This window comes from Prinia subflava, chromosome 31 (assembly GCF_021018805.1).
Source record: "Prinia subflava isolate CZ2003 ecotype Zambia chromosome 31, Cam_Psub_1.2, whole genome shotgun sequence".
Taxonomy (NCBI): Eukaryota; Metazoa; Chordata; class Aves; order Passeriformes; family Cisticolidae; genus Prinia; species Prinia subflava.
This window is the reverse complement of record NC_086277.1, coordinates 829,208-854,608: the sequence shown is the minus strand read 5'-3', so window position 1 is coordinate 854,608 and position 25,401 is coordinate 829,208. Positions and strand designations below refer to the sequence as shown.

The window sequence follows — 25,401 nt, the reverse complement described above, 5'->3', positions numbered from 1 at the left end:
ACCCCAGGGTACCCTGTGGCTCCTGCAGTCAGGGTGTGCCAGGACCCCCTCACACCCGGGTGCCAGCTGTTGAGATGCTGCCTGCCCTGTCCTGTGGGACAGCAATGTCCTGGAGGTGCTCAGCCCAAGGGTCCTGGGGGTGCCTTGCTGCACCTCCTCATTGCAGCCCCCCCTCAGGGTGCCCCTTTCCCTGGCCAAGTCCCCCAGCCTGCAGTCCAGCCTCTGTCGGGGGGATCGCCCTAGAAAAGGGTGTGGGAGGGGGTTCCCCCGCACTGTGTCCCCAGAGACGCCCTCCCAAGGCCCCTTCACCCAGACATACTTTCCCAGCCTTTCCTAAGGAAGGGCTGGAACTGATGCGAGCTGTCTCCACCCAGGTTTTGGATAACTCCACCCGCCGCCGCCTGGCAGCTCCTCCTCCCAGTGAGCAGCCCAGCTGGGATATAAGCAAGTCACTCAGACGCCAGGAGCTGCTGCGACAGCTGGGGCTGGTGGCGTGGGACATCGCGCCGTGACCTGAGCCGTGCCCTTCGCCTCCACGCCGGACCCCATGGCGACGCCTTCGCAGAAGAGGAGCACCCGCAGCGGGGCTTCGGGGACCCCCTTGTCGCCTACACGCATCACCCGCCTGCAGGAGAAGGAGGACCTGCAGGAGCTCAATGACCGCTTGGCCGTCTACATCGACAAGGTGCGCTCGCTGGAGCTGGAGAACGCCGGCCTGCGGCTCCGCATCACGGAGTCCGAGGAGGTGGTGAGCCGCGAGGTGTCGGGCATCAAGGCTGCCTACGAGTCGGAGCTGGCGGATGCCCGCAAGACCTTGGATTCGGTGGCCAAGGAGAGAGCTCGGCTGCAGCTGGAGCTCAGTAAAGTCCGGGAGGAGCACAAGGAGCTGAAAGCCCGGTGAGTGCCCTGGGGATGGGGGGGACTGCGGGATGGGTGCTGTCGTCATGCTTGGCAGGGAGCCGGGAGGGAGGAAGGAGTGACCTGGAGGAGGCAGGGAGAGGGAGGAAAAATGCGTGGCCTGGCCGAGGCTGGAGTGTCTGTGGTGGGACCGAAAGAAGAGAGCTCTCTCGTCATTCCTGCTCTCCTTCCAAGCGCCATCTTTGGCCGGGATGCCCTTGGAACGGGGATTTGGGAGCAGAGCTGGGGACGCCTGGGTCTGGGGCTCAGCAGACGTGCCCTGGGCCCCGGCAGGGTCTGTGCTATGCGGGCCGCAAGCGTCGGGCTGGCGGCCCCTCTGCCTTCGTCATGCTGGAGCTATTCCTAAACACGCTCTGGCACAGCCCGGGAAGCAGTGCCAGCCAGCTGGCTCTGTCCTGCCTACAGATTTCGCCTGCTCGTCCTATTTTCCTTTGCTGTCTTTGGCACCGGTTAAAGAACCTGCTCCAGGTTTTGTGTGCCTTAACCCTCCCCGTGCCAAGCTGCTCGCACTCTGTGAGGTCCCCGGCTTTGGAGGCAGCAGTGTGCGGGCAGCACTCGTGTCCCCCTCCCACCAGCTGTCTCTGGGTGATGAGCTCCCAGTCCTCACTGAGGCACGAATTCCTCCGGCTGCTTCCCACCGGGTTCATTTCTTTCTCTCCCTGCTTTCAGAAATGCCCCCCTCGTGGACCCCTCCCTGCTGCCACTGGGTACCCCTGCCCTCCTCAGGGCTGTCACCGGTTACCAGCACAGGTCCCCTGAGGACACGGGGCTCCCTGGCCAGTGTCACTGCTGGCCAAGCAGGGGCTGGCACTGGGCTTCCCCCGGGCTCTGCCAGCCCGTGCAGCGTCGGGACACGTCCCTGTAGCGTTCAGTTCCCCGAATCCCGCTCCACGGGATCCCTTTCCGTCATCAGCTTTGGCTCGCAGCCGGATCCGGGCTGGGCAGTGGCGGGACAGCCTCCTCTGACTCCATTCGATCTTTTGCCTCTTATTCTGGACGCCTCGTTTCGAGCCTGTAACAAATGAGGCTAAAATTAACTTCCTTAGTAGATGCCATAAATATTCTACCTGGGAGGGAGGGACTGTGCTGCCTGTTACAGCCCTCTCCGAAAGCCATGTGGGGTTATATTTAGCTTTGTATTTCCCGTGCGCTGCCGCAGCTCCGTCCTCGGATAAGGCGGGTTTGCTTCTCGCCAGATCCCTGCTCCCGGATCCCGAGGATCCGGATGCTGGTGGGAGGAGGAGCCGAGCTGTCTACAGGCTTTTTCTGCCTTATGCAAACCCAAAACTATCTTGGCCGCGATCTTTTGAGGGCTGGAAAAAATGCCCGGCCCGCAGCAGCGGCTGGAGGGGAGCTGGCTGCGCTGTGGAGCCGTGTGGAAAACGGATGTGGAATTTTTTCCCTGCGATGAGCTGCGCTCCGGGAGCTTCTGTGCTTGTTCCCGGGCACTAACAAATCCCCTGAAAAAGTGCCGTGACTCGCGGGGGTTCCCGAAGAGCGGCTTGTGCCGGAGAGATGGGTTTCGGTGGGTTTCGGAGAGCAGTCAGTGCGCGGGGCTCTGGGGCCAGGGGTGTTTCTGTGTTGAGTCATCTCTGAGTCACGGGCGGTGAGATGGAAGAGCGGAGATGCGGGGGAAGCCGCTGCTGTTCATTCCTGCCTCTGGCTTGTCCCCTCTTCCTAGGGCGTGGCACGGGGGCTGCTCTCTGACTCCCAAAACCCTTTCGAGGAGGCTGCAGCTCCGCTCGTGTCCCTGCGGACCTGCTCGGTGTGGCGGGGCTGTTCAGAGAGCAGCGCAATCGCTGCTGTGCGCGGTTCTGCTCCTTGGGCTCGGTTTGACCGAGGTGTCCCCGATCCTTGGAGCATGAGGGAACGGGGCAGCCACGAGTCCTGCCCTGCGGAGGGGTCGGGACTGTTGGCGGTATTAGGAGGGCCCTGTTCAGAGGCTGTTCTGCTCCCTACCATCCACTCGGGCAGGGATGTGCCTGCTCTGCCACCTCTCTCCGCCCGCCCTGAGCCCTTGGGTCAGCGCCTGGTCTGGGGCCACTTCACTGTCCTTGATACAGTGAGACTTCGGCTAATAAGTAACTGGCAGCCCTCTGCACCCTCGCTGTGCCCGGCAGCCCTAGGGAAGCGCCGGGTATCTCCCGCGGGGCAGGCGCCCCGGGCTGCGTTATCAGCGCCCGCAGCATCGCCGCTGCCCGCTGCCGGGGTTGTCTCGGCAGCACAGAGGGAGGGCGGGGGGCCGGGATGCCAGGGCATGACGTGTCTGGATGAGACATGGTCCCAGGTGATGGGTGCTCTGTCTGGGTGGGGAAAGAGGTGCTGACTGGAGGGGGACAAGGTGTGCAAACAGCAGACCAGTCTAACCAGTACCAACGCGAGTGCAAGAGCTGCATGGGTGGAGGAGGGTCTGAGAAGAGCTGGGCTGCCTGCCCTCTGCCTCCTGCCACCCCTCTGTTCCTGGCCAACTGCTCTTCTCTTGGGGCTCCCAGTGGGATCTTCCCTCTGCCTGTTTGGCTGCTTCCAGTGGTGATCCAGGAGGGCTTTCCCAAAGTGCCCACAGGGACCCACAACCTGATACTGGTTGTGCCCCATGACAAGGGACCCTTCTGGGCAATCCTGCCTGTCCTGGTGTCACAGGTGTCCCCAGCTCTGGATGGCCTCTGGCTATGCCACAGCCACACTTCAGGCAAAGCAGAGGTTGCGGTGAGTGTGGCTGGTGACGCAGAGATGCTGGCAACACCCGCATCGTCCCCTCCCAGGCCATGAGATAGGACTAGTGTGAAATGCCCCTGTCCCTGCTGTCCTCAAGCTTCTGTCCCCCTCCTTGGAGAACACCTGGATTCCAGCATGGCACCAGAGGCTGGAGAGATGCTCTGTGCTTCGTCCTGCCCATTGTCCCCTCTCCTTCAGCTGGCTTCTGACTTGCAGGGTGAACAGAGCCACAGCCCTTGCCTTGCTCCATGACAGTTCATCCCATCCCACGAGTGGGAGACATTTGTCAGTGCAAGCCCCAGTCTGGGGACGCAGGGGTGTAGAATACAGCCCTTGAGCACCTTCAGCCCCCTCAGGAGAGGCCCCCTGAGGAATTCAGTGCCCATTCCATGGGCGAGAAGTAGCCATGCAGTGGCCATGTGGTGGCCATACAGTGACCAGCTCCCTTCTCCAAGGCAGGAACCAGCCCTTGTTAGTGCCATGGCTGATGAGCGATGCCTTCCTGAAGTGCAGCCCCTAACCTGATTAAGGCAGTGCCTTGGCAGCGCCTCTTCCTCCCAGGGCCCAGATCTCATCCCTGGCTCTAATGAGGACAAATCTTCTATTTCCCAAATGTCGTTAAGGAGGGAGGAAGCTCATCCAAGGGCAGGGCAAGGGAGGCAGCAGTGGGGTGCCAGGAGGTGAACTCCACAACCCTTCCCCAGCCCAAGGGGCTTTTGTTCAGTGATGACCCTCCAGGCAGGAGCAGGTAAATGAAACCTGTTTAGCTGAAAAAAAAGGGAGGAAAAAGAATTAGGGCTCAGTGCTGCTGCAGGGGGCACATACTTCCTTCAGCAGCGATGACCTTATGCTGGAACATTTTGCGTGGGGTGAAACCTCAGGCTCCTGGGTTTCTCCCCCGTTTGCCTCATGGAATCCCTGCCAGGGAGGGAATGCTTTGGCTGGGAGGAGACTTTGCCCTTTCAGAGCAAACAAAGAGCAGCTTGTGCAGCTGGGGATACTTTGGGGGAGTCTTGAACACAGAGCTGGGCTGATCCAGACCTCCATGGCCCTCTGGGACCCTCTTACACATGCCACCCTGAATCTCCAGCCCTGTGGACACTAGTTGTCCCTTCACATCTGTAGACAGCAGCTCGGGCCGGCTGGGTGTGCTGGCCCTCCTGGCACGCTGCAGGCCTGGAGGGCTCCGTGGCAAAACATTTCTTTGAGGCGAAGGTTTTGATTAGCTGTTCCCAGTGGAGAGGAATTCTCGCTTGTGCAAACATCCAGTCCCTATTTTTCCAAGAAAAATTGTGGCAGAGAAACATGCTCCAGTGCTTTTGGTTTGTGACCTCGCTCCCATTGCTGTGTTTGCCGGTGTCTTCCAGCCACAGCTCATCCCCTCACTTTTCCCAGGGATGAGGGGAGTGAGAAGAAATCCTGTTGCCTTATATTTATTTAGGATGATAGGATCCACTCTGGTAAATTAAGGACTTTATCCTTGGAGCTGGGGATTAAAGACAAGCAATTGCAAAGAGCATCAGGGCTGCATTTGGTGTGGAAAGGGATCCATCCCTGGCAGCCTGTCCCAGCCTGCCCTGATCCCACATGCTGCCACAAGTGTTTCTCAGCCCTGCACGTGTCACTTCACTTGTCTGAATCCCATAAACACTCAAACTCTGGAGCCCAGAGGACAGGGGGTTGTTCCCAGTGTGGTGCTCAGGGATACAGACAGAGAGGGTGACACAGCCAGGGTAGGACATGTGGGCTACCAGCTCCCTATTCTGCTCAATTCATGCCCTTTGGGAGGTGTAGTTTCCTTTTGTGCTGCTGGCAACCAGGAAAGGGGGGAGTCACCAGAGTTCTCTCTCTGGTCCTGGCCAAAATTAGGGCTGTCATGGAGGATTCCCCACGAAGTGTCAGCCCAGTAGGTTCAGGATGAGCTGGGAATCACCTTCCACTGTCCCTCCACTGGCTGCATTACCTGTTTCGCTGTCCTGCTCTTCGTGAGGTTGTTTGCTGAGCCTGTTCCTTTGTGACTAGCTCAACATGTTCCCAAACAGCTGAGGCCAGTGCCATGTAAAACCTTTCTCTGTCGACAGCTGCCATCAGACAGCGTGGTGTCAGGGCTGGGTGCCCACCTGCCTCCCCTCCCCTCCCTGCCCAGGGCTGAATATCCCCAGTATGAAGCTGAACAGCTGTGGGGCTGGCATAGCCCCCAGCCCCACCTGGTGCAGTGGCAGCTGCAGCCCTGTCTGCAGAGACATCTGTGTGACAGCCAGGTTCTTGGCCACCCAGGACAAGCCCTGTCCCTCCAGGGATAGGGCAGCCACAGCTTCTCTGAGCAAGCTGTGCCAGGGCCTTGCCACTCTCGCAGGGAAGAGTTTCCTGCTAATACCTCGTCTAAATCTGCCTTCTCACTTCAAAGCTATTCTACTTTGCCCAGTCACTCCATGTCTTTGATAAGAGTATAATAAAATATACACATTTTTTCCTTGTTCCTGTATATGAAGGATGTCCATGAACCATGGTGTGATCCAGGGCTGTGGGTGTTGGGGAAAGCCAAAGGGTGTGGAAGGTGGTTAATGAAGTGCATTGAACTCAGCCCACAGAAATACCACAAAACCCATCTGGGGTTGGGACACCTCCGTTCCTCGCGAGGCTGAGTCAACATTTCACACTCTCTCTCATAAACCAATTACCTTTTTCCAAGGAAGGTGAAGGTGCCCTTGGCTTGGGGTATCCTCCAAGCTGCAGCCAGTGCTGTATTTCTGCCTTCCACGGTTAGTAGGGCTAGGAACTGCAGGGACTAAGAGCAGCAGGGACAAAGTTCACCAGCACACAGGGTGCAGGGTAGGTGCTGCCCTGCCTGTATTGTACCTTCCTTAATTACGGGGTTGCACCCTTGCAGGCGTTGGCGCCGTGTCCCTGCAGAGAGGTGGCGGAGCCAGGGTAGGAACAAACATGGGCTCTCCTGAAGCTGTTGAATTTTTGTGTCGGGACTGTGAGTGGCTCAGAAGCACCTCTGTAAGACCAAGGTTCTGATAGCAGAGGTCTCTCTATCCGTCTTGCACAAAAGCCCTCTCCAGCCACTTGCTCTGGCTGCTGCTTTCCACATACACGTCCTCTTGCCATCCAGTCCAGTGCCACCATCCTGGTTGGGCAGAGCTTGGCATCTCCACGCTGCAGTGGTCAACTGGAGCTCAGAACTTTCAGTTTGTTGGGATTTTTATTTATTAACAGCTTAAGGACAACAGTTTCTCCTTAAAACCCCATCTTGAGTCACATGAGCCCAAAAAAAACCATCCAAGCTCTTGCTGTGGATGTGTAATGTGGTCTTTAAAAGGGGCGGTAGCCCAAAGGAAACTTGGCCCCAGTGTCCATTGGCACTGAGGGGTGGCCAGCTGCCCCACTGCAGCTCCCAGGCCCCACTGTGAAGAGCTGTGCCTCCCTCCACGGTGCGGTGTGCTCGCAGTGGAAGGGCTCTGGATCAGCCCTGGCACAGCAGGGAGATGAGTCACGCTCAGCCATGTGGCTCTGGGCTGGAGCAGGGCGCGGCACCGCGGGGCCGTGCTTCTGGGGGCCTCCACCAGCCTGGCAGCCATGCTCTGCCCCTTCCTTCCTGGCACGATTGGCAGATGGCCTGGCAGCATCCGTGGGGTGTGAGGATGCTCCCTCGCAGGGCACCAGGCTACACTGGGAGAAATGGGGGAGTTTTCTAAGTTGATCCTCCATGCCGTGGGCTTTAGCGGGGAAGGGGAGCACTGAGGAGAGCAGCCTCACCCCTGGCCATCACGCTTTGCTGCTTGGGTGGCTGCCAGGCCCCCCTTGAGGGCAGAGATGCTGCTTTGTACATCCCAGTCTCAGCTCTGCAGTCCCAGTGCAGAAAGCCACGGGACTGGGGTTTGCCTGGTGGTGAGAGTGTTGTGGGCTTGTGAGGCTGAGCAGGAAGGAGGTGGAGGAGAGGCTGGAGCGTCTCATGGTGGTCCTGTTCACAGTCAGTTCTGTGCAAGCAGCAGTTGGGGATTCAAAAAATTGGGAAAGCAAATCGTGTTTTCTAGGGATGCCGCATCTGCAGTCTTCGCTCTTAAGGGGAAGTGCTTATTTCTTGCTCACGTGCTCGGGATTTTGAGCTCCATCCCGGCACGGTGCAGGCTGGCAGGGAAAGTGGCCAGAGGTGTGCTGGCAGCTCTGCAATGGCACAGTGCAGCAAACACAGGCATTCACTTTGTTTGCTGCTCATCCCTGTGCTGAGCTGCGTTTTCCCAATGGCATTTTATCCATACCCATTCCCACAGCCACCCCAACAGCAGCTGCAGCTCCTGGTGCCGGCAGTGACTCAACACCGGCGGCCCCGGCGCAGCCCGTGCCAGCCTCGCCGCCACCACCACACGCAAACAGACCTTGTGGCAGTGTAAACACCTTGTCTGCCTTTATCTGCGCTGCTGGAGCCGGGATAGCAGCCCCTTTTGTTTCCAGGAATATGTGTGTGTGATCTGGATCCAACAATCCCCTGCTTTGTTTCTTAAGCAAATGTTGCTGGCCGGAAGCTTTGCGTACTCAATTTATGAAAAACGGGGTGAGCCACTGCTGCATCTGAAAAGAAGAAGGAGGCCTCGAACTTGTCCCCTGTTTTGCCTCCTTTGGCTCCTTTCTGCCTTATCCCACCTTGCACAGGGACTTGGTTTCCATTGTGGATCAGGATGCAGCAGGTACAGGGCAACCTCTTCATCCCTTCCCACCCCTCCTTTGGGCTCAGGAACTGCACGTGTGAGCAGAGGAGGGGGCAGTTGCAGCCACATCTGCACAGTGGCAGCACTGCATGTGTGAGCAGAGGAATGGGGAGTTGCAGCCACATCTGCACAGTGGCAGCACTGCATGTGTGAGCAGAGGAGGGGACAGTTGCAGCCACATCTGCACAGTGGCAGCACTGCATGTGTGAGCAGAGGAGGGGACAGTTGCAGCCACATCTGCACAGTGGCAGCAGTGCATGTGTGAGCAGAGGAGGGGACAGTTGCAGCCACATCTGCACAGTGGCAGCACGTTTCCTTGCTCCTAGGGCTGGGATTGCATCCCTGCTCCACATCCTGGCTGTGTCGCCAGTTCCTAGCAAAACATGAGCTTACAGCCTTTTCCCTCAGTGCTCCTGCTCCTGAAGACATGACTAATACCTGTGACTCAGCTCCCTGTTTTTAACTCCCTTTGTAAAGCTCCTGCCATGCCCAATCTCCCAGGGAAACACCGGGAATCTCTGCTCTGTCTTCATCCTTTGAGATGGTGGTATATGGGCATTTCTCGTTCATCCGGAGGAGGATGTTTTGAAGTGGAATATCTTGGGATTTCCATGGAGGGGCAACACTCAGAGCTGTTCTAGGTGGAAAAAAAAAAAGCAAAAACAAACAAACCCACAATTTTCCCATTAAGTTTTTGCCCAATTATTCAATTACTGGCTTTTGCTGTGTTGGAGTAAGATAGTCAAGACTGGGCAAAACTCCTTAAATTTCATCCAGTCCAAAGCTTAATTTTTAGTTCATCATTACTTTACATATAATTTAACTATATTAATGATACAAAATGGACTTGTTAAAATGGTGAGTGTTCAGAGTAGTGTTATGAAGACTTGAATTTCCTTCTTCTCTCCTCTTCCCAAAGGCTTTGGTTTTAGTCAGCGATAGACAACACTGCAAACTGTTAGCAAATTCTGGATTGGGAAAACAAGCTGACTATGCCCTCAAGCACATGGTGGGATTTTTGGGGCTGTCCTGTGCAGGAGTTGAAATCAATATCCTTGTCTGTCCCTTCCAACTCAGGATATTCCATGATCTCAAAGTTTTTTTTCTCGTGTCTCTCTTACTGAAATCTTGCCCTCAGAAGATGGAATTGAGCGGAGTGGAAGGTGGTGTATTGACATATTTGAGTTGTGTCTAAAAAAATTGTCTTTCCAGCTCAATTCCAAGCTTTTTTTGGCAAGTTTCTTTTTCTTGATAAAGGTATTACTGCTTTAATCTATATTTAGGATAGTTCAATTCCAGGCTATCAATTGCCTTCTAGATAATTCAGGATTTCATGGGAGGCCAGGAAAAGGCAGGCTAGTGTGTTCAGAGTGGATGGGTTTGGATTGTGCTGAGCCTGGGCTCCAGGTGGGGTTGACCAATGTTTGATCGTGGTGTTCTGAGCAGTTGAGATGTTCAGGTTTATAAAGAGGTAGAATCACATAAAAGTTTAGGTTGGAAAAGCCCTCCAAGATCATCGAGTTCCCCCAGCCCTGCCAAGGCCACCACTAAACCATGTCCCCAGATGCCACATCTACATGTCTCTCAAATCTCTCCAGGAAGCAGGCAACTCCACCATTGCCCTGGGCAGCCTGTTCAGGTGTTTGGTGACTTTTTTTAATGGAAAATGCAGTTTTTGCAAGCAAGGAACTGGCCTCACTCTGGTAGCACCGGGCTCAGCCCATCCCCTCAGGACCTGCACAGACCCTGACCAGGTCGTCCCAGTGCCACTCAGACAATTCCCAAACTCTTCAGGACCAGCTCTGGTAACAGAGCTGGGACTGGGCCAGGTTTGCTAAATCCAGTTTCAACTGGTAGCACTTTGCATGTCCCCCCAGCCTGGAGGCTTGTTCCAGGTAACCCAGGGTTTAACATTCCCATAGGGAAATCCTGCCCTTGTTTTGCTGGGCCTCCCAGTGCTCCCAGCACTGGGGACTCCAGTGGCTGATCTTCCTTGCACTTTGCATCCTCTTTGCATCTGTCTCCTGGGGCTTGCTGCACTCTGGAAAAGCTTTTCCCAGGCAGCTGGGAAAAGGAATTCCATGGGTAACAGGGGGTCCCACAGGCAGCAAACGGGGTCCCACAGGTGGCAGGGGGTCTCCCAGGCAGCCAGGCACTGGCAGAGCTGCTGGAGTGTTGTGATGCATACTCCAAGCTGGGACACTTGTCCATGGAGGATAAGTCCTGCCCTTTGTCTGTGCAGACACACAGATTTATGCCTGATAAAAACCTCCCCCAAAAACACCACGTGGGCTGTGAAAAACCAAGTCCTTCCCATTCCCCTGATGATTCCCACATGGCAAAAGGGCAAAACCCCCTTTTCCAGCTCTGAAACTCCTCTGGTAATGCCATCCACCCTCCAAAACCACAGACTATCCTGTTACTATGGGGGACTCAGCCCAAACAGCAGCGTCAGCTGGTGATTTGGGATTTCCATTCCAAGCTGCTGGGGGAGGCTGGGATGAGTCACCAGCTGGCGTGACAGCCCGGACAGGGAGTGAGCAACGCTGGGGCTCCCCAGCAAGCCCTAAGCGGCAACATTGTTAATCCTAAACAATTAATACACTGTCTATTCTAAGAAATGTGCTGTTTAAAATGAGCTCTTAAGCAGTGCGTGGCTGTTGGTTGTGGTGCTGCTGAAGCTGAAGGGCTTCTCCCATGGGAGAGGTGAATGGTGACAGGTCTTGGCTCTGGAGCATCCAGGAGAAAAGCTCCCTCAGACCTTCAGAGGGGATGTGTGTGGCTGATTCCTGCTGGTGCCTGTATCAAAACCTGGTCAGGCTCCATCACACTCGAGTGTGTGTGCACCCACAGCTCCCAGCACTGTTCCTGCTGATGGGAGCTGTGGAAGGATAGGAACATCTTGGATTTGGGGAATCCTAGACAGTGGGGTCTGTTTGCCTCCCCATGAAAGGCTTTTACCTGGTTCCCAGCAAAGCAGCAGTTTTGGTTAATTTTAAGGATGCAAGAAAAGGCCAGATTCGAATTCCAGGAGGGGGAGCCCAGCTCTTGGGAGATGCCAGTGAGCTGGTTTTGCTCCACTGAGGCCACGTGGAGCTGGACGAGCCCCTCAGCCCCACGGATGAGCATGTCCTGAGTGTATCAGGAGCATGTGGCAGGGCCAGCACTGACCCTGGCACCAGGGAGGGTCTTTGGCACTACTGATGCCAAAGGTGGGAGCTGTTTCTGTGCATCTGTAAATGCAGCTGGTGCTGGCACCCCCCCAGCTGCCTCTGGCACGGGTCTGGTGCCCCACAGGATGCCGGCTCCGTGCAGACGTTGTCCTTGCTATACATCACGCTGGCTATTTCCAGCTCCCCTGCTAGGAGACCAGCCCGTGTTTATCCTGGTGATTTGGCAGAGGCGCTGTGGCACAGATGAGTCAGAAGCTGGGAGAAGCTGCTTTGCCACATTCCCATTGCTCCACTGCAGAAGTTTTCCCGGTCTGCCTCTCCTCATGCTGTCCTTGCTGCTTGTGCTGTGGGGCCCTGGTCCCTGGGATGGGGGGACAATCCTCGATGGAGAAACAATCCCTGGGACTGGGGAACGATCCCTGCAATGGGGTGATGATCCCTGGGATAGGGGAGGGATCCCTGGGGTTTGTGTGGTGACCTTGGGGCAGATTCCCGGCAATAGAGGCAGCGCCATGGGGAGCAGCCTGCCCAAGGTGGGGCAAAGCAGATTTCCTGGGTCCTCCCAGCAATCAGAGACTTCCACGGGCACACACTAACACTCCTGCCTTGGGTTCCCAAGCTGTAAACATCTCAAAGCCTTTCTGGGATGGTGTTCTCAGCCTGCGTGGCCAGGAGCAGGCAGCTGTGGCCCCTGGCAGCCAGGTGGGAGTGAGACCTGCAGCCTTGGGGGATTTGCAGATGTCCATAAACATTTATGGATGGGGCAGGAGCTGGAAGTTCCCTGAGCTGGCGCCTTTTCCAGGGTGGGGCAGCTGCAATTTGGAGGCAGGGAAGGAGGGGAACGCCTGCGCCTCAATGAGTTCCATCCCACTCATTGGTCTTCTTCCAGTGTATGAAGCCCAGAGCTGCCCAAGCTTCAGGAACACTTGTGGGGATTAATAGTGGAGAGGGAAACCAAAGAGTGTTTCCTAAAAATGCATTGAGTGGGCTCTGACATCTCAGAGAGGGTTGGCATCTTTCCAGCAGCCTGGTGGGCTCATGCCTGGAGCTGTTCCAATAAGCTGTGATGACTTTGTCCTGTCTTGACTTTTCCAGAGGGAGAGTCCAGACCTGCCAGGTTTCCTGGCTGGGATTTTGGGGCTGAATGGAGGGAGCAGTAGCAGATGCTGCTCTGTGCGGCTGTCCCTGAGCCCTCTCTGAATCCATCATGTCAACTTTGCAGCCTTGTGTCTGTGTGTGCAGAGCACAGCCAGAGCAGATCCAACTTTCCATTAACATTCGGATTTTCTGGCAGCTCAGCTGCAATATTCAATCTTTTTTTTTCCTTCTTCCTGCTTTTAAAAGCTAAAAATAAAATGTCTTGAGGCCCCTTTTCCCTCCATCTTTTCTCCTGAGACATTTGTTTCTTGAGGATTTGATGCCTCTGTTGTTTTTTCGCCTCTTGGATTGTATTTACCCATGGCTCTCACAGCACAGGGGATCAAATCCTGTGGGATTTGGAGGCACCCAGCCCTCCAGAATGACTCTCTGCTTCCCTTTTCACGGGGGAATTTGGGATCTTGGAGGCTCTAGCAGGCAGGATGGAGAGGCCAGTGAAACCCTCTGGGGAGGAGGAGGAAGGTCTGTCTCCCTCCTCCTCTCCAGGGAAGTGGGAGTGACACAGCTGCCATGGAAGTTTTATTTTTAGCCGAGCACCAGCTGGAGCCTGTGAGGCTTCCTGGGAATAAAAGCAGGACCTGAGGGCAGGAGCAGGGAAAACTCAAACCTCGGCTGAGCTGGAGTGGGGATCAACAGGGCTGGTGTGAAGCAGTGGGCTGGGGGTCCCCAAGGCCAGAGAGGACTCTCCTGTGTGCTGACACCTTATCCAGAGGCTGCTGCCACGTTCAGGGGCAGGGTGTGTTTGGAAGGAATATGGGGGAGATGCTGAGGTCCCAGGGAACCGAATTCTGCTGACCACTGACCCCCCAGAGCAGAGGACAGGAGAGGACAGGAGAGGATTTGTCTCACCCCTATCCCACTGGCAGAACTACCCTGTGGCTGGTGAGCTCCAAGCTTCTGGCTCTGCTCCTCACAGTGGAATCCAGAGTTGAGCACAGGAGGCTTCTAAGGAAAAAGGATTTGTTTTTCAGTCATCTGGGGTTTTCCAGGCATTGATGCCCAGAACCCTGGATACTTCTGGTCCCTGGAGAGGGCGAATCTGCTGCAGACACAAGTGTAACCACGAGAAGCTTTCCCTGGTTTGTCACTTATCAATGGAACTGCTGTCCCTTGAAAGAGCCGTAGGATCCAGGTTGTGCTGGAGCCCCATCCCAAAGAGCCAGTGTCCTCCAGCTGTACCCAAACCTCCACAGCCAACAGGGCAAGCAGAGAGCAGCAGCAAAACACCAGGGAGGAGCTGTTCCTGGAGCCACATGGCAGTTCAGTCCATCAGGAACAAGACAGGACCCCCGGCAGTGCTGGGGTGGCCACGCTGGCTGCAGGGATGAGCCAGGGCCAGATGGGAAAACTCAGCCTCAGACGCTGGTTGCAGTGAGCCTTGGGGCCTGGGATCCACTCCCAGTTGGCATTCTTGTCCTATGAGTCACTGGCACAAAAGGAGTGGGTTGAACAGGAAGGACCCGGCGCAGAGCTCCAGCAGCAGCTCCAGCAGGAGAGGCTGTGGTTCCCTGAAAAAGCAAGGCCAGCAGCATTTCTTGATCAGTTATTCCACTGTGGGCTAAATTCCAGATTCTCTAGACTGCTTAAATGCTATTTAGACATAAAAGAGGCTATTTAGTGGAATTTATGAACTATGAAATCATACTCTATGCATATCATTGAGACCCTCTTACCTGAGAACCCGAAACATTAAATTATGAAAATACAACCACGGAAACTTTATAGAATTCATTACAGACCCACCATGTTATACTGAGCCCTTTACACCACAATAAAGAGTGTTCTGGGCTGGGAAAGGAGCTTTCAGAAATTGAAAGGAAGGCAGAAGACAGATCTTCACTCACTTCCAAGAAAAAGTCTGCAAGCTGCTCCTGGATTCCCAGAGGCTCTTGGGCCCTGCTTTTCCCGACAGCAGCATTTTAGGTGATTCTGAATTGTGTTACTGTACATATAGGAATTGTTATTTTTTTAAACTGTATTTACGTGAAATTCCTGGTCTTTTAACATGGAATATCCCGGGATTTGAAGTGAGGTTTGCACTTAAAAACAGCAGCCTGGGATTTTGAAATGTTTGCTTTAGTCTGCAAAATAACGGAATAACTTCTCCACGCTGGCTAGGGTCAGGAAACAGAAAGAAACGCAGGAAAATCTGCTGCTGGCCAGTCCGGGAGCTTCCGACATCGGCAGGGCTGGGAAGTCACTCAGCCCATCCCTGCTCGGCCACCGCTCCTCGGGCGCGTTCCACCCCTGCCAGTCCCACACCCCGTTTTGGGGGTGACAATCCCACCCTGGGTTTGGCGGCTGCTGGGGGCCCGTTGGGCCTTTTCTTTTTATAGGACTTACCAAAATAGCTCCAGGCTGTGTTTTGGTGGTGCAGTCAGATCGGATTCCCTGGTCACACGCTGGGTCTGTAAGGAGTGGCTTTGACCTGCTGGCTGGAAAAGAGAAGGGGGCAGTAGGGGCCGGGATGGTGCAGGGGTGTGGATGGTGATGCCAGAGCTCAGACTGAGGGGCTGAGGAAACCACAGCTCTGCCTCCACTGGGAAACAGCTGAGCTCATGGCAAGGCACAGCCACAGGCAGCCCCGAGCCCCCACTCATCGCCTGGAGAGGCATCGAACGCTTGGCACTGGCAGGATGCCACAAGCTCCCCTGCCTGGCCACCTCAGGTGGGCAGCACTGGCCCTGGGGCAGTTTCAGCTCCTCCTCCAGCTGCTGCTCCACCATCCAGCCCCATGTCACGCTGTGCCACGCCGTGCTGAGCCACGCTGCTGCACATCTGGCAGTGCCAGGCCATGGTGGGCTCTGCGGCACCTCATACTGCAGCTCCATGTCATGGGGCACCACAGGGTGCCAGACCACAGCGTGCTCCAGGTGTCCCACCACATTGCCCTGCATGCCACCGTGCCACACGGTGCCACTCCGGCCCCAGGCTCATCAGCACTGGTCTCTTGCCGTGCAAGATATGGATATTGCATGGATATTGCACGGATATTGCACACTGCACCCTGAGACTCCTCCCACTCTCCCAGTTGTTCCCAGCCCTTCCTGCTTCCCAGTATCCAGACTAGGCCTGGGTGTGTCGGGTGGCTGGCACGTGCTGGTCCCCGTGGTGGGTGGTTGTTAGGCTATTTTATGGAATTTATGGACTGTGAAATCACACTCTGTGCGTACCATTGAGACCCTCTTACCTGAGAGTCCGAAACATTAAATTATGAAAATACAACCACGGAAACTTTATAGAATTCATTACAGACCCACCATGTTGTACTGAGCCCTTTACACCACAATAAAGAGTGTTCTGGGCTGGGAAAGGAGCTTTCAGAAATTGAAAGGAAGGCAGAAGACAGATCTTCACTCACTTCCAAGAAAAAGTCTGCAAGCTGCTCCTGGATTCCCCAATTGCCAGTGGTGCAGCCCTTCTGGGAGTGATCAGAGCGGGGCAGGTGGGACACTCTTTGTGCTTGGGGTACAGTGCACAGGCTTTTCTGAGAACTGCCCTGGGGAGAAGAACTCGGAAGTTTTGGTGAATGAGAAGTTTGAAAAGACCTTAGAGTCCTTTGCAGTACTTAGAGGGACTCCAAAATTTTGAGAGGGACTTTGGACAAGGGTCTGGAGTGACAGAACAAGAGGAAATGTCTTCCCCCTGCCAGAGGGCAGGGTTAGATGTGATACTGGGAAAAAAAATCTTCTCTTTGAGGGTGGTGAGGCCTTGGCACAGGGTGCCCAGAGAAGCTGTGGCTGCCCCTGGATCCCTGGAAGCGTTCAAGGCCAGACTGGACAGGGCTTGGAGCAACCTGGTCTAGTGGAAGATGTCCCTGCCCATGGCAGGGAACTAGATGTGATTTAAGGTCCCTTTGAACCAAACAACTCCATCATTTCCTTATGACTGCAATTACTTTTGCCGTGCCACTCACTATGCCACCCTTTGCCCTGCAGGAATGCCAAGAAGGAAGGGGACCTGCTGACTGCCCAGGCACGCCTTAAGGATGTGGAAGCTTTGCTTAATTCTAAGGAGGCTGCGCTCTCCACAGCCCTGGGTGAGAAGAGGAATCTGGAAACTGAAGTGCGGGACCTGAGGGGACAGGTGGCCAAGGTGAGCAGCGGCAGCTCTGTCTCCAGCTGACCCAGAGATCCCTTTTTCCCCCCTACCTGGGGGCTGCCAGGTCCCTGCTGTGCCAGAGGCTGTGGGACAGATGCAGTTGGGTTGTGGGTCCGCAGCCATGCTGGGTACAGTGCCCAGAGCCGCTGTGATGCTCCTTCTCAATTCCCTGCCAGCTGGAAAGTGCCTTGAACGAAGCCAAGAAGCAGCTGCAGGACGAGATGCTGCGCCGCGTGGATGCTGAGAACCGGCTGCAAACCCTGAAGGAGGAGCTGGAATTCCAGAAGAACATTTACAGCGAGGTGAGCTGTGATGCCCTGCAATGAGGCTGGCATCACTCGTGATAACCCCCACTGTGTGTGTTGTGTCCCCACCCTGAGGTGACACAGTGTCCCCTGACCTGTCCCCAGGAGCTGCGGGAGACCAAGCGGCGCCACGAAACGCGGCTGGTGGAGATCGACAACGGGCGGCAGCGGGAGTTTGAAAGCAAACTCTCCGAGGCCCTGCAGGAGCTGCGCAGCCAGCACGAGGCCCAGATCAGGCTTTACAAGGAGGAACTGGAGAAAACCTACGGGGCGAAGGTGAGCAGCCTCCCCACAGCACTCTGCTCTCCCTCCAGCCCCACTGAGCACAAGTGGGCGGTGGGTGCTGAGGTGCTGATGCCCCTGTCGTGTTCCCCAGCTGGAGAATGCCAAGCAGTCAGCGGAGAGGAACAGCAACATGGTGGGTGCTGCCCATGAGGAGCTGCAGCAGACCCGTATCCGCATTGACAACCTCTCCTCAGAGGTCAGCCAGCTGCAGAAGCAGGTGAGCTGAAACCAAAGGGTTCCTTGGGATGTCTGCCCCGGGGTGGCCCCTTCTGGACGAGGTCCTGGGTGGAGTGGCCCACCCTCACCTTCCCTCCCCACAGCTGGCTGCCAAGGAGGCGAAGCTGCACGATCTGGAGGATATTCTGGCCAGGGAACGCGAGACCAACCGGCGCCTGCTCTCCGACAAGGAGCGGGAGATGGCCGAGATGCGGGCACGCATGCAGCAGCAGCTGGATGAGTACCAGGAGCTGCTGGACATCAAGCTGGCTCTGGATATGGAGATCAACGCCTACCGCAAGCTGCTGGAGGGCGAGGAGGAACGGTGAGCACGGGATGCTGTGCCCAGCTCTGGGCTACACGGGTCCCAGCCCTTGTGTCCTCACTGGCTTCATCTTCTCTTCTTCCACTGCCAGGCTGAGGCTGTCCCCCAGCCCTTCATCCCACAAAGGTGCATCCCGAAGCCACCTGTCCACCCCAGGCTCCTCCAAGAAGAGGAAGCTGGAGGACACAGAGAGCCGGACCAGCTTCTCCCACCACGCCCGGACCAGCGGCCGTGTTGGCGTGGAGGAGGTGGACTTGGAGGGCAAGTTCGTCCGTCTCAGGAACAAGTCCAACGAGGTGAGTTTGCCTTCGGGAAGATCCGTAGGGTCCCTGGGGTGAGGTTCAGCCTTGCTTCAGCCTACGGGCAGGACGTGAATGGGACAAGTTGGAGAGGAACCGGGGTTCTGAGGGTCGCTGCTCTCTCTCACAGGACCAGGCCATGGGGAACTGGCAGATCAAGCGGCAAAATGGAGACGATCCCCCCATCACCTACCGCTTTCCCCCAAAGTTCACCCTGAAGGCTGGCCAGGTGGTCACGGTGAGTCACTGCCTGCTGGAGGATCCAAGCAAGACCCCCAACCCTGCCAGACCACTGGTTATGTGGAGTGGTTGGTGTGTGGCTTTGTGTGGTGATAGACCCCCCTCCCCAGGCTGTGGAGTTTACAGACCTGAGAAGTCACTTTTCTTCTGCTTTTCTCCCTAGATCTGGGCCTCAGGAGCTGGAGCAACCCACAGCCCCCCCAGTAATCTGGTGTGGAAAACCCAGAGCAGCTGGGGTTCTGGGGACAGCCTGCGCACTGCTCTCATCAATTCCAACGGGGAGGTGAGAGCTGATGGCATCACCAGCATTGGGCATGGAGGGTGGCCGGCACTGAACCCCCCCTGATGGCATCACCAGCATTGGGCACGGGGGGTGGCAGGCACTGAACCCCCCCGATGGCATTCCCAGCATTGGGCACGGGGGGTGGCAGGCACTGAACCCCCCCTGATGGCATCACCAGCATTGGGCACGGGGGGTGGCAGGCACTGAACCCCCCCGATGGCATTCCCAGCATTGGGCACAGGGGGTGGCAGGCACTGAACCCCCCCTGATGGCATCGCCAGCATTGGGCATGGGGGGTGGCAGGCACTGAACCCCCCCGATGGCATCGCCAGCATTGGGCATGGGGGGTGGCAGGCACTGAACCCCCCCGATGGCATTCCCAGCATTGGGCACAGGGGGTGGCAGGCACTGAACCCCCCCTGATGGCATCGCCAGCATTGGGCACAGGGGGTGGCAGGCACTGAATCCCCCGATGGCATTCCCAGCATTGGGCACAGGGGATGGCAGGCACTGACTCCCCCATCTCACCTCCTGTCCCCTGCAGGAGGTGGCCATGCGGAAACTGGTCCGCACTGTGATCATCAATGACGATGAGGATGAGGACGATGATGAGATGAGCATCCACCACCGCCATCACCATGTGAGTAAGGGCAAGGGTACCCAGGGTCTGAGGGGGTGCAGCTTCAGTCAGGGAGGGAGCTCAGCGTCACACAGGATCAGGGGTATAGGAGAAGACAGTGGGGAAGCTGCTGTGGAAACAACTGCATGAGAGAAGCCAAGAGACATCTGGCACCTGGAGGAGATTGCTGCTCACTATAAAAACTCTGAAGACCTTGCTGGTAGTTGTCTCCAACCCTAAGGTACCTGGACATGTGATGAAAAGGGCCAGAAGAATCAGAGGGAGGCTGAGCCGGTACCCAGCATGGCTTGGAGGATAGGATGGTGGGAAGCTGATGGATGACACTTCTTGTCAGCAGCTGCTCTGTCCTCTCTGCTTGATGAGGGTGCTGGAACAAATCCAGAGGTGGCTTTGTCCTTCCTCTCAGCCCCTCTTTCCCCATATGGAGCTGAAATATGCACCAGGAAGAGGAGCAGGCAGTGGGCAGAGAGCAGGCAGCATGCCAGGAGCAGAGCTGCAGCCACTTCTCCCAAAGAAGCACCCCTGGCTGCAGCCCATCCTGCAGGGTGTGTGTGTCCTGCACACGAGAGGCCCTCAGGAATCACATGCAGAGAGGTGCCATCGTGGCCAAGCCGTGCCTCAATGATGGTGAAAGATCTTCTGGATGCCATTTCCAGAGCTCTGCAGAAGCAACATGGGGCATCCATCACCCACCTCCCTTTGAGTTCTCTGGATCTGAGGAGCTGTGCCACGACTGATGTCAGCAGGTTGAGCTAGTGGATTGTCCTCTACCCTGTCCTTGTGAGACCCACCTGCAGTGCAGGGTCCAGTTCTCGGGCCCCCAACACAAGAAGGACACAGAATTGCTGGAGCAAGTCCAGAAATAGCCGTGAAGATGCTCTGAGGGCTGGAGTCCCTGCTTTGGAGGCAGGCTGGATGAGTTTGGGGCAGCCTGGAGAAAAGAAGTTCAGAGAGACCTTAGAACTTCTTCCAGGGTCTAAGGGGCCTCCAAGACAGCTGGAGAAGGACTTTGGACAAGGGTCTGGAGTGATAGGACAAGGGAGAATGGCTTCCCATTGACAGTTAGAGAGCAGAGTTAGATGGGAAACTGAAAGGAAATCGTTCCCTGTGAGGGAGGCGAGTCACTGGCACAGGTTGCCCCTGGATCCCTGGAAGTGTTCAAGGCCAGGTTGGACGGGGCTTAGAGCAACCTGATGTAGTGGAAGATACCCTGCCCATGGCAGGAAGCTGGAATGAGATGAGCTTTCAAGTCCATTCCAACCCAAACCACTTCATGATTCTGTGATTCTTTTCTGTATTGACTATCCCTGGACAGAGGAGCCAAGCTCCTGCAGCCAGTGCTGCCCAGTCATCTGGAGGCTGAATCCTTTCCAAGAGCAAATTTCCCATCGGAAAGCTGCCAGCTCATGAAGTGGTGAGGAGGAGGATGTTTTCAGGAGCACTGTTCAGGTGTCTCCCATGTGCCAAGAGCTCGGGTGCAATGTCAGGGCAGCAGGGCAGGTCACCCACTGGCAGTGTGCTGGCCCCAGTCACTTGGGATTAGAAACACAATAAGAAGGATTCTATTTTATTATTTTTAAACCACTTGACGGAGAGGACAGGTGAGCCAGGCTCTCTCCAAGGCCTGATGTGAAGAACTCTCCTGGGTCACACCGGTGCTGCCACCACCCTCAGGGCAGAGGATGCTGTGGCAGGGGCTCGAGGTCACTTTGTCTGTCCCCTCCAATGCGTAGGGCTGCAGCAGCTCTGGGGACCCCGGTGAATACAACCTGCGCTCCCGCACCGTGGTCTGCGGCACGTGCGGCCAGCCGGCCGACAAGTCGGGCACGCAGAACGCCGGCATCAACACCATGTCCTCGGGCTCGTCCACCTCCAGCGTGACCGTCACCCGCAGCTACCGCAGCATGGGCGACTCCGGCATCGGCCTCGGGGACAGCCTGGTGTCCAGGAACTACCTCCTGGGGAGCTCCAGTCCCCGCAGGCAGGTCAGTGCCCTTCCCAGAGCCCGCGTCGAGCCCCTGGCGCTGGAGCACCGCCTGTCCTGGTGCTGCTGGGTTTCCACCCTGCCCTGGCATTGTCCTTTCCCAACGGGGCAGTGCTGCAGGGGTCCTATCCCCTCCCACCTCTCCTCCTCCCTGCTCTTTCTCCTCCTCCTTGGGCTTGCACAAGCCTCTTTATAAGGGATGGGAGATTCTGAGAGGGATTGGAAAGGGATGTGGCCGTAGCAGCTTCCCACCACATTCCATCTTACGCTCGGCCCCCTTGGCACCCCAGAGCATTCCCCATCCTCCACATCACTCATTTCACTGCTGCTAAGTGTTCAGGCTGGTAATTGTGAATATTTCAGCACTTTAAGATATATTAATATATATAAAAAAAATATTAATATATATTATATTAATATATATTATACAATATAATATTATTATAATGATATACAATCATATACTACAATAATATATATTATAATATTATATATATATATATTAATATATAATATATATTAGATTGAGGTATGATAAATTCTATATTGATACTCTCAGTCAATATTATAGTCCTCACGTATTACCTACCACTAAATCTCAAATTTTTGAGCTATGAACATCCCAGCTTGGGACAATTCATTTATCACAACACAAGGGCCAGGGTGGAGGGGAGACTGGGGACACTGTGGGTATCCAAAGGATCCCACTGGACACTTTGCAGTCAGAGCAAATGGATGGCAACACTGAGGTCTTCTTAACTCTCTTCTTTCTTTCTCCCTCCCAGGCGCAGGCTGTGCAGAGCTGCAGCATCATGTAATTCCATGGCAGATTCTTGTTGTTCCTGCCTGTCTCCAGCTAGGGTTTTTTTTTTTTTCCCAAAGCAACAGAATTTTTTTCCCTTAAAAAAACAAGATATCAAAAAACAAGGGGTTTTTTGTTTGTTTGTTTTCTATAGCAGGAATTTTATATATATATATTAAAAGTGCTAAAAGATGCTTTGATTTTTTTTGTAAAGAAAAAATCTATTTCTATATAAAAAACCAACCAAAAAATAGCTTTTCAGCTTCAAATATTTTTTAGAACTTCAGCCAAAGACAGCAAAGAACTGTGTTTACAGAGCAGCCATGCAGGAGGAGTTTGTAGCTGAAATGCTCCTTAAATTGTACCTTTTTTGCCAAAGCTTTTTACATAGGACAGGGAGAAGCGCAGCCGTACCCACTGGAGCTGCATGCCACAGGGGCTGCTGTCCTGTGTCAAGTGGAGCACAGTGCCTTTACAACCCTTTTTTCATGGGATCTGAAGCCAAAATTCCCTTTTTTTTCCTCTCTTTTTTTGAGTTGTGATTCCTGGCGGTGCTGGCGCGGGGGCTCCTGGCAGCTCGGGGGCGATGCCCACGTCTCTCTGTGGCCATTGCCCCCTCCCCAGCCCCCTGCCTGCCTGCACTCCCGGCGCTCTATGTACTGTATTTCCCATATTCCCCATCCCAGGCACCTCTTGCCCTTTGGGTTCCCTTTTTCTTTATCAGCCGAGTTGTGCCTTAGCTGAGGTGGGGGCCAGGCTGGGAACCCCATCGGACCCCGCCTGGCATCGAGTGGAGATGGAGTAGGAGAAGTGAAAACACGCCGGAGCCGCGTTCTGGGACCAGATGGATTTGACAGCCGGGGTGATGGACCTCGGTCCCCAAAGCTCAGCCCCAGTGGGGGCCCTCAGGCCCCCTCTTCGGGAGCCACTGCATCCAGCAGGCTTCACCCCAGCTTTTCTCAGCTGTGGTTACTCAGGCTCGTCTCTGGTGGTCGGAGCTCAGGAGCTGTTTCAGGGATTAAGTGAGAGATGCTCAGTCCAGGTCAGAGCTGGTTTTCCAGGAAAGCACCTAGGAAGGCTTTTTGTTCTAGTGAGATGGATTTTGGGATCTGGTGGGTGCAGTTTCCCCCTTGGCAGGAGTCCATCCAGCCACTGACAGATGTCTTGGCTTTTTGCCTTGATTGGGAAATGCCCACAGGACCCCCCACCTCAAGTGCAGCAGAGGGATGGGGCTGGAGGAGGTGCCAGGACAGTAGGTTTTGGGGAGGTTGTGTATGTATCCATGCTTGCAAAGCTTCTGTATTACTGCCTATATTTTCTTCCAGAGTCAAAATACAGCTGAACACTTCCCATGCTGTGTGCTGTCATCATTGCTGTCCAGGGGGATTTGGGGGTGCTGTGCTGCACCCCAGCAGCAAAGGGGCTGGGACCCAGCACCCACCATGGGTGGGGGGAAGGAGGGTGGCCCCTTACACCCTGGCTCATCCGAGGGTGGGTTGCTAAGAGCTGGGCCAGCTGGGCAAGGAGCCCCCAGAGAGGGACTGGACAGGGGATGGAATTTGAAGTAAAAGAGACTCAGAGGTTCCTCTTGGGGTTTTGGGGACCAGACATTCCCTGGGAGGGATGGACTGGGGGGGGTGCAGAACCCCAGTGAGCCCCTGAGTGAAGGTTTGCTCCTACCATAGGAATGACCCCCACACTCTGCCAAGCAGACCCCCTGTGCCCCTGGGCTGTGCCAGGCACTGGAGCGAGGCAGGAGGGGATGCTGGGGAGAGGGAGAGCTGTAAAGCCGGAGCATAATCGGCTTTACCAGGCACAGCGCTGCGGAGCCACGATGTGAGGGGACGCAGGCAGGCGCCCGGGGCGCAGGCACAGCCAGGTAGGTTCTCGGGATGCCCATCTGGGGGTACCACCTGCCCCAGTGCTTGGATGTCTGGGTTCCCCCCATGCCACATCGCCCCAGGTTTGGGTGCAGCTGGGCTGAGGTTCAGGAGGGCAAGGGGTGCCAGGGGGTCTAGGGCATTGCTACCCCATTCCAGCGTCAAGTGAGCCTGTGGAGACCCAGCAAGGTGCCATCTCCCCTCCCAGGAGAGGGGGACAGGGAGGTGTCAGAGACAGGTGCTTACAGTATGAGAGGGGACACACTGGCCCCCTCTCTGTGCCCTGTTTGCCTCCCATTTCTGCCAGCTCAGGGGTCCCATGGCACAGCGCTGGGGCAGCTGCCCCTGCAGTGCTGCAGCCCTTTCATGGGGATTCAACCCTACTCCAGGCCTGGCACTGCCAACCCCCAAAAGTCATGAGATTCTGCCCGAAATAGCAGATTCTGGAGCGATGGGGGGGAACCAACCATGCTGCTGGCATCTCGTGCTGCTGCCTGGATGTGTTGTTGGAGGTCAGGAGACACAGGAACTGCCATGGGGAAATGCAACAGAGAAATAATGCCCTGGATCCTCCCCACAGGGCCCCAGTGTCCTGGCACTCCTGGGCTGGGTCATGCTGGGGAAAGGTTGAGCTGGAGACACCTGGGGTCTCTGCACAGCCCCCAGGAACATTGCAGAGCCCTGTAAGGACAATACAGATATTGTGGGTTCCTTACAGAGCCACATGGGGCCGACACACTCCCCCAGAGGGACTCTGCACACCCCAATGTGGACCTTGTTTAATGCCTTGGGGACTTTTCACATCCCTGTGGAGCCATGTGCAGCCCATGGGAACCTTGCACAGCCCACAGGCACCTCACACACCCCTGCTGGGACTTTGCAAAAGAGCCTGAAAGAGCTCCAGCCCCCACTCAAGCCCAAGCTCTGACTCAAGGTCAGGTTTCTCTCACTCTTCCTGTTGTCCCATGGATCTGAGCCCTGCTTTGGGTCCCCAGAGTCTGGCAGGAGGGAGATGGGATTGCAGAGCAAGGGCCATGGCCTGGCCTTGCTCACTTGTGCTCTGAATGTTGGGGTCTCTTCAGAGGCACCCTGGGTAGGCAGGAGCCCCAGGATTCAGGCACGTGTTGAGGACCACCAGTTTTTTGGGGGAAAAGTCCAGCACAGGAAGCCTTGGAGCAATCACTGGGATGGGGTAGAGCTGGAACTGACTCCAGTGCCTGGCAAGCCACCAAGGTTTTCCAGCCAGGGCATGGCTGAGTGGGTGCTGGGGGCCCTGCCAGCCTCACACCAGCCCCTCCAGGCCCCTGCGTGCCCAGAGAGATTAAGGTCAAGCCACCCTGCTAATCCCAAGGAGGGGGGTTAAGA

General features: G+C 55.8%; 1 protein-coding gene across 1 annotated transcript; it reads left to right on the top strand.

The window, feature by feature from the left end:
* Window positions 1–238: 238 nt before the first annotated feature.
* Window positions 239–23,511, top strand: LMNA (lamin A/C). The gene is made up of 12 exons (XM_063420374.1): window positions 239–897; window positions 16,615–16,771; window positions 16,954–17,079; window positions 17,188–17,358; window positions 17,459–17,584; window positions 17,688–17,908; window positions 18,000–18,204; window positions 18,338–18,445; window positions 18,611–18,730; window positions 19,275–19,370; window positions 21,104–21,355; window positions 22,140–23,511. Exons 1-12 carry the CDS (start codon window positions 548–550, stop codon window positions 22,170–22,172), a joined length of 1,965 nt encoding a protein of 654 aa, XP_063276444.1. The 5' UTR covers window positions 239–547; the 3' UTR covers window positions 22,173–23,511.
* Window positions 23,512–25,401: the final 1,890 nt, after the last annotated feature.

Coding starts and splice junctions, on each gene's coding strand:
- LMNA (XM_063420374.1), top strand. CDS start 548: ATGGCGACGCCTTCGCAGAAGAGGAGCACCCGCAGCGGGGCTTCGGGG. Junction 17,585..17,687: donor TCAGCCAGCTGCAGAAGCAG/GTGAGCTGAAAC, acceptor CCCTCCCCACAG/CTGGCTGCCAAGGAGGCGAA. Junction 18,205..18,337: donor TCAGGAACAAGTCCAACGAG/GTGAGTTTGCCT, acceptor TCTCTCTCACAG/GACCAGGCCATGGGGAACTG.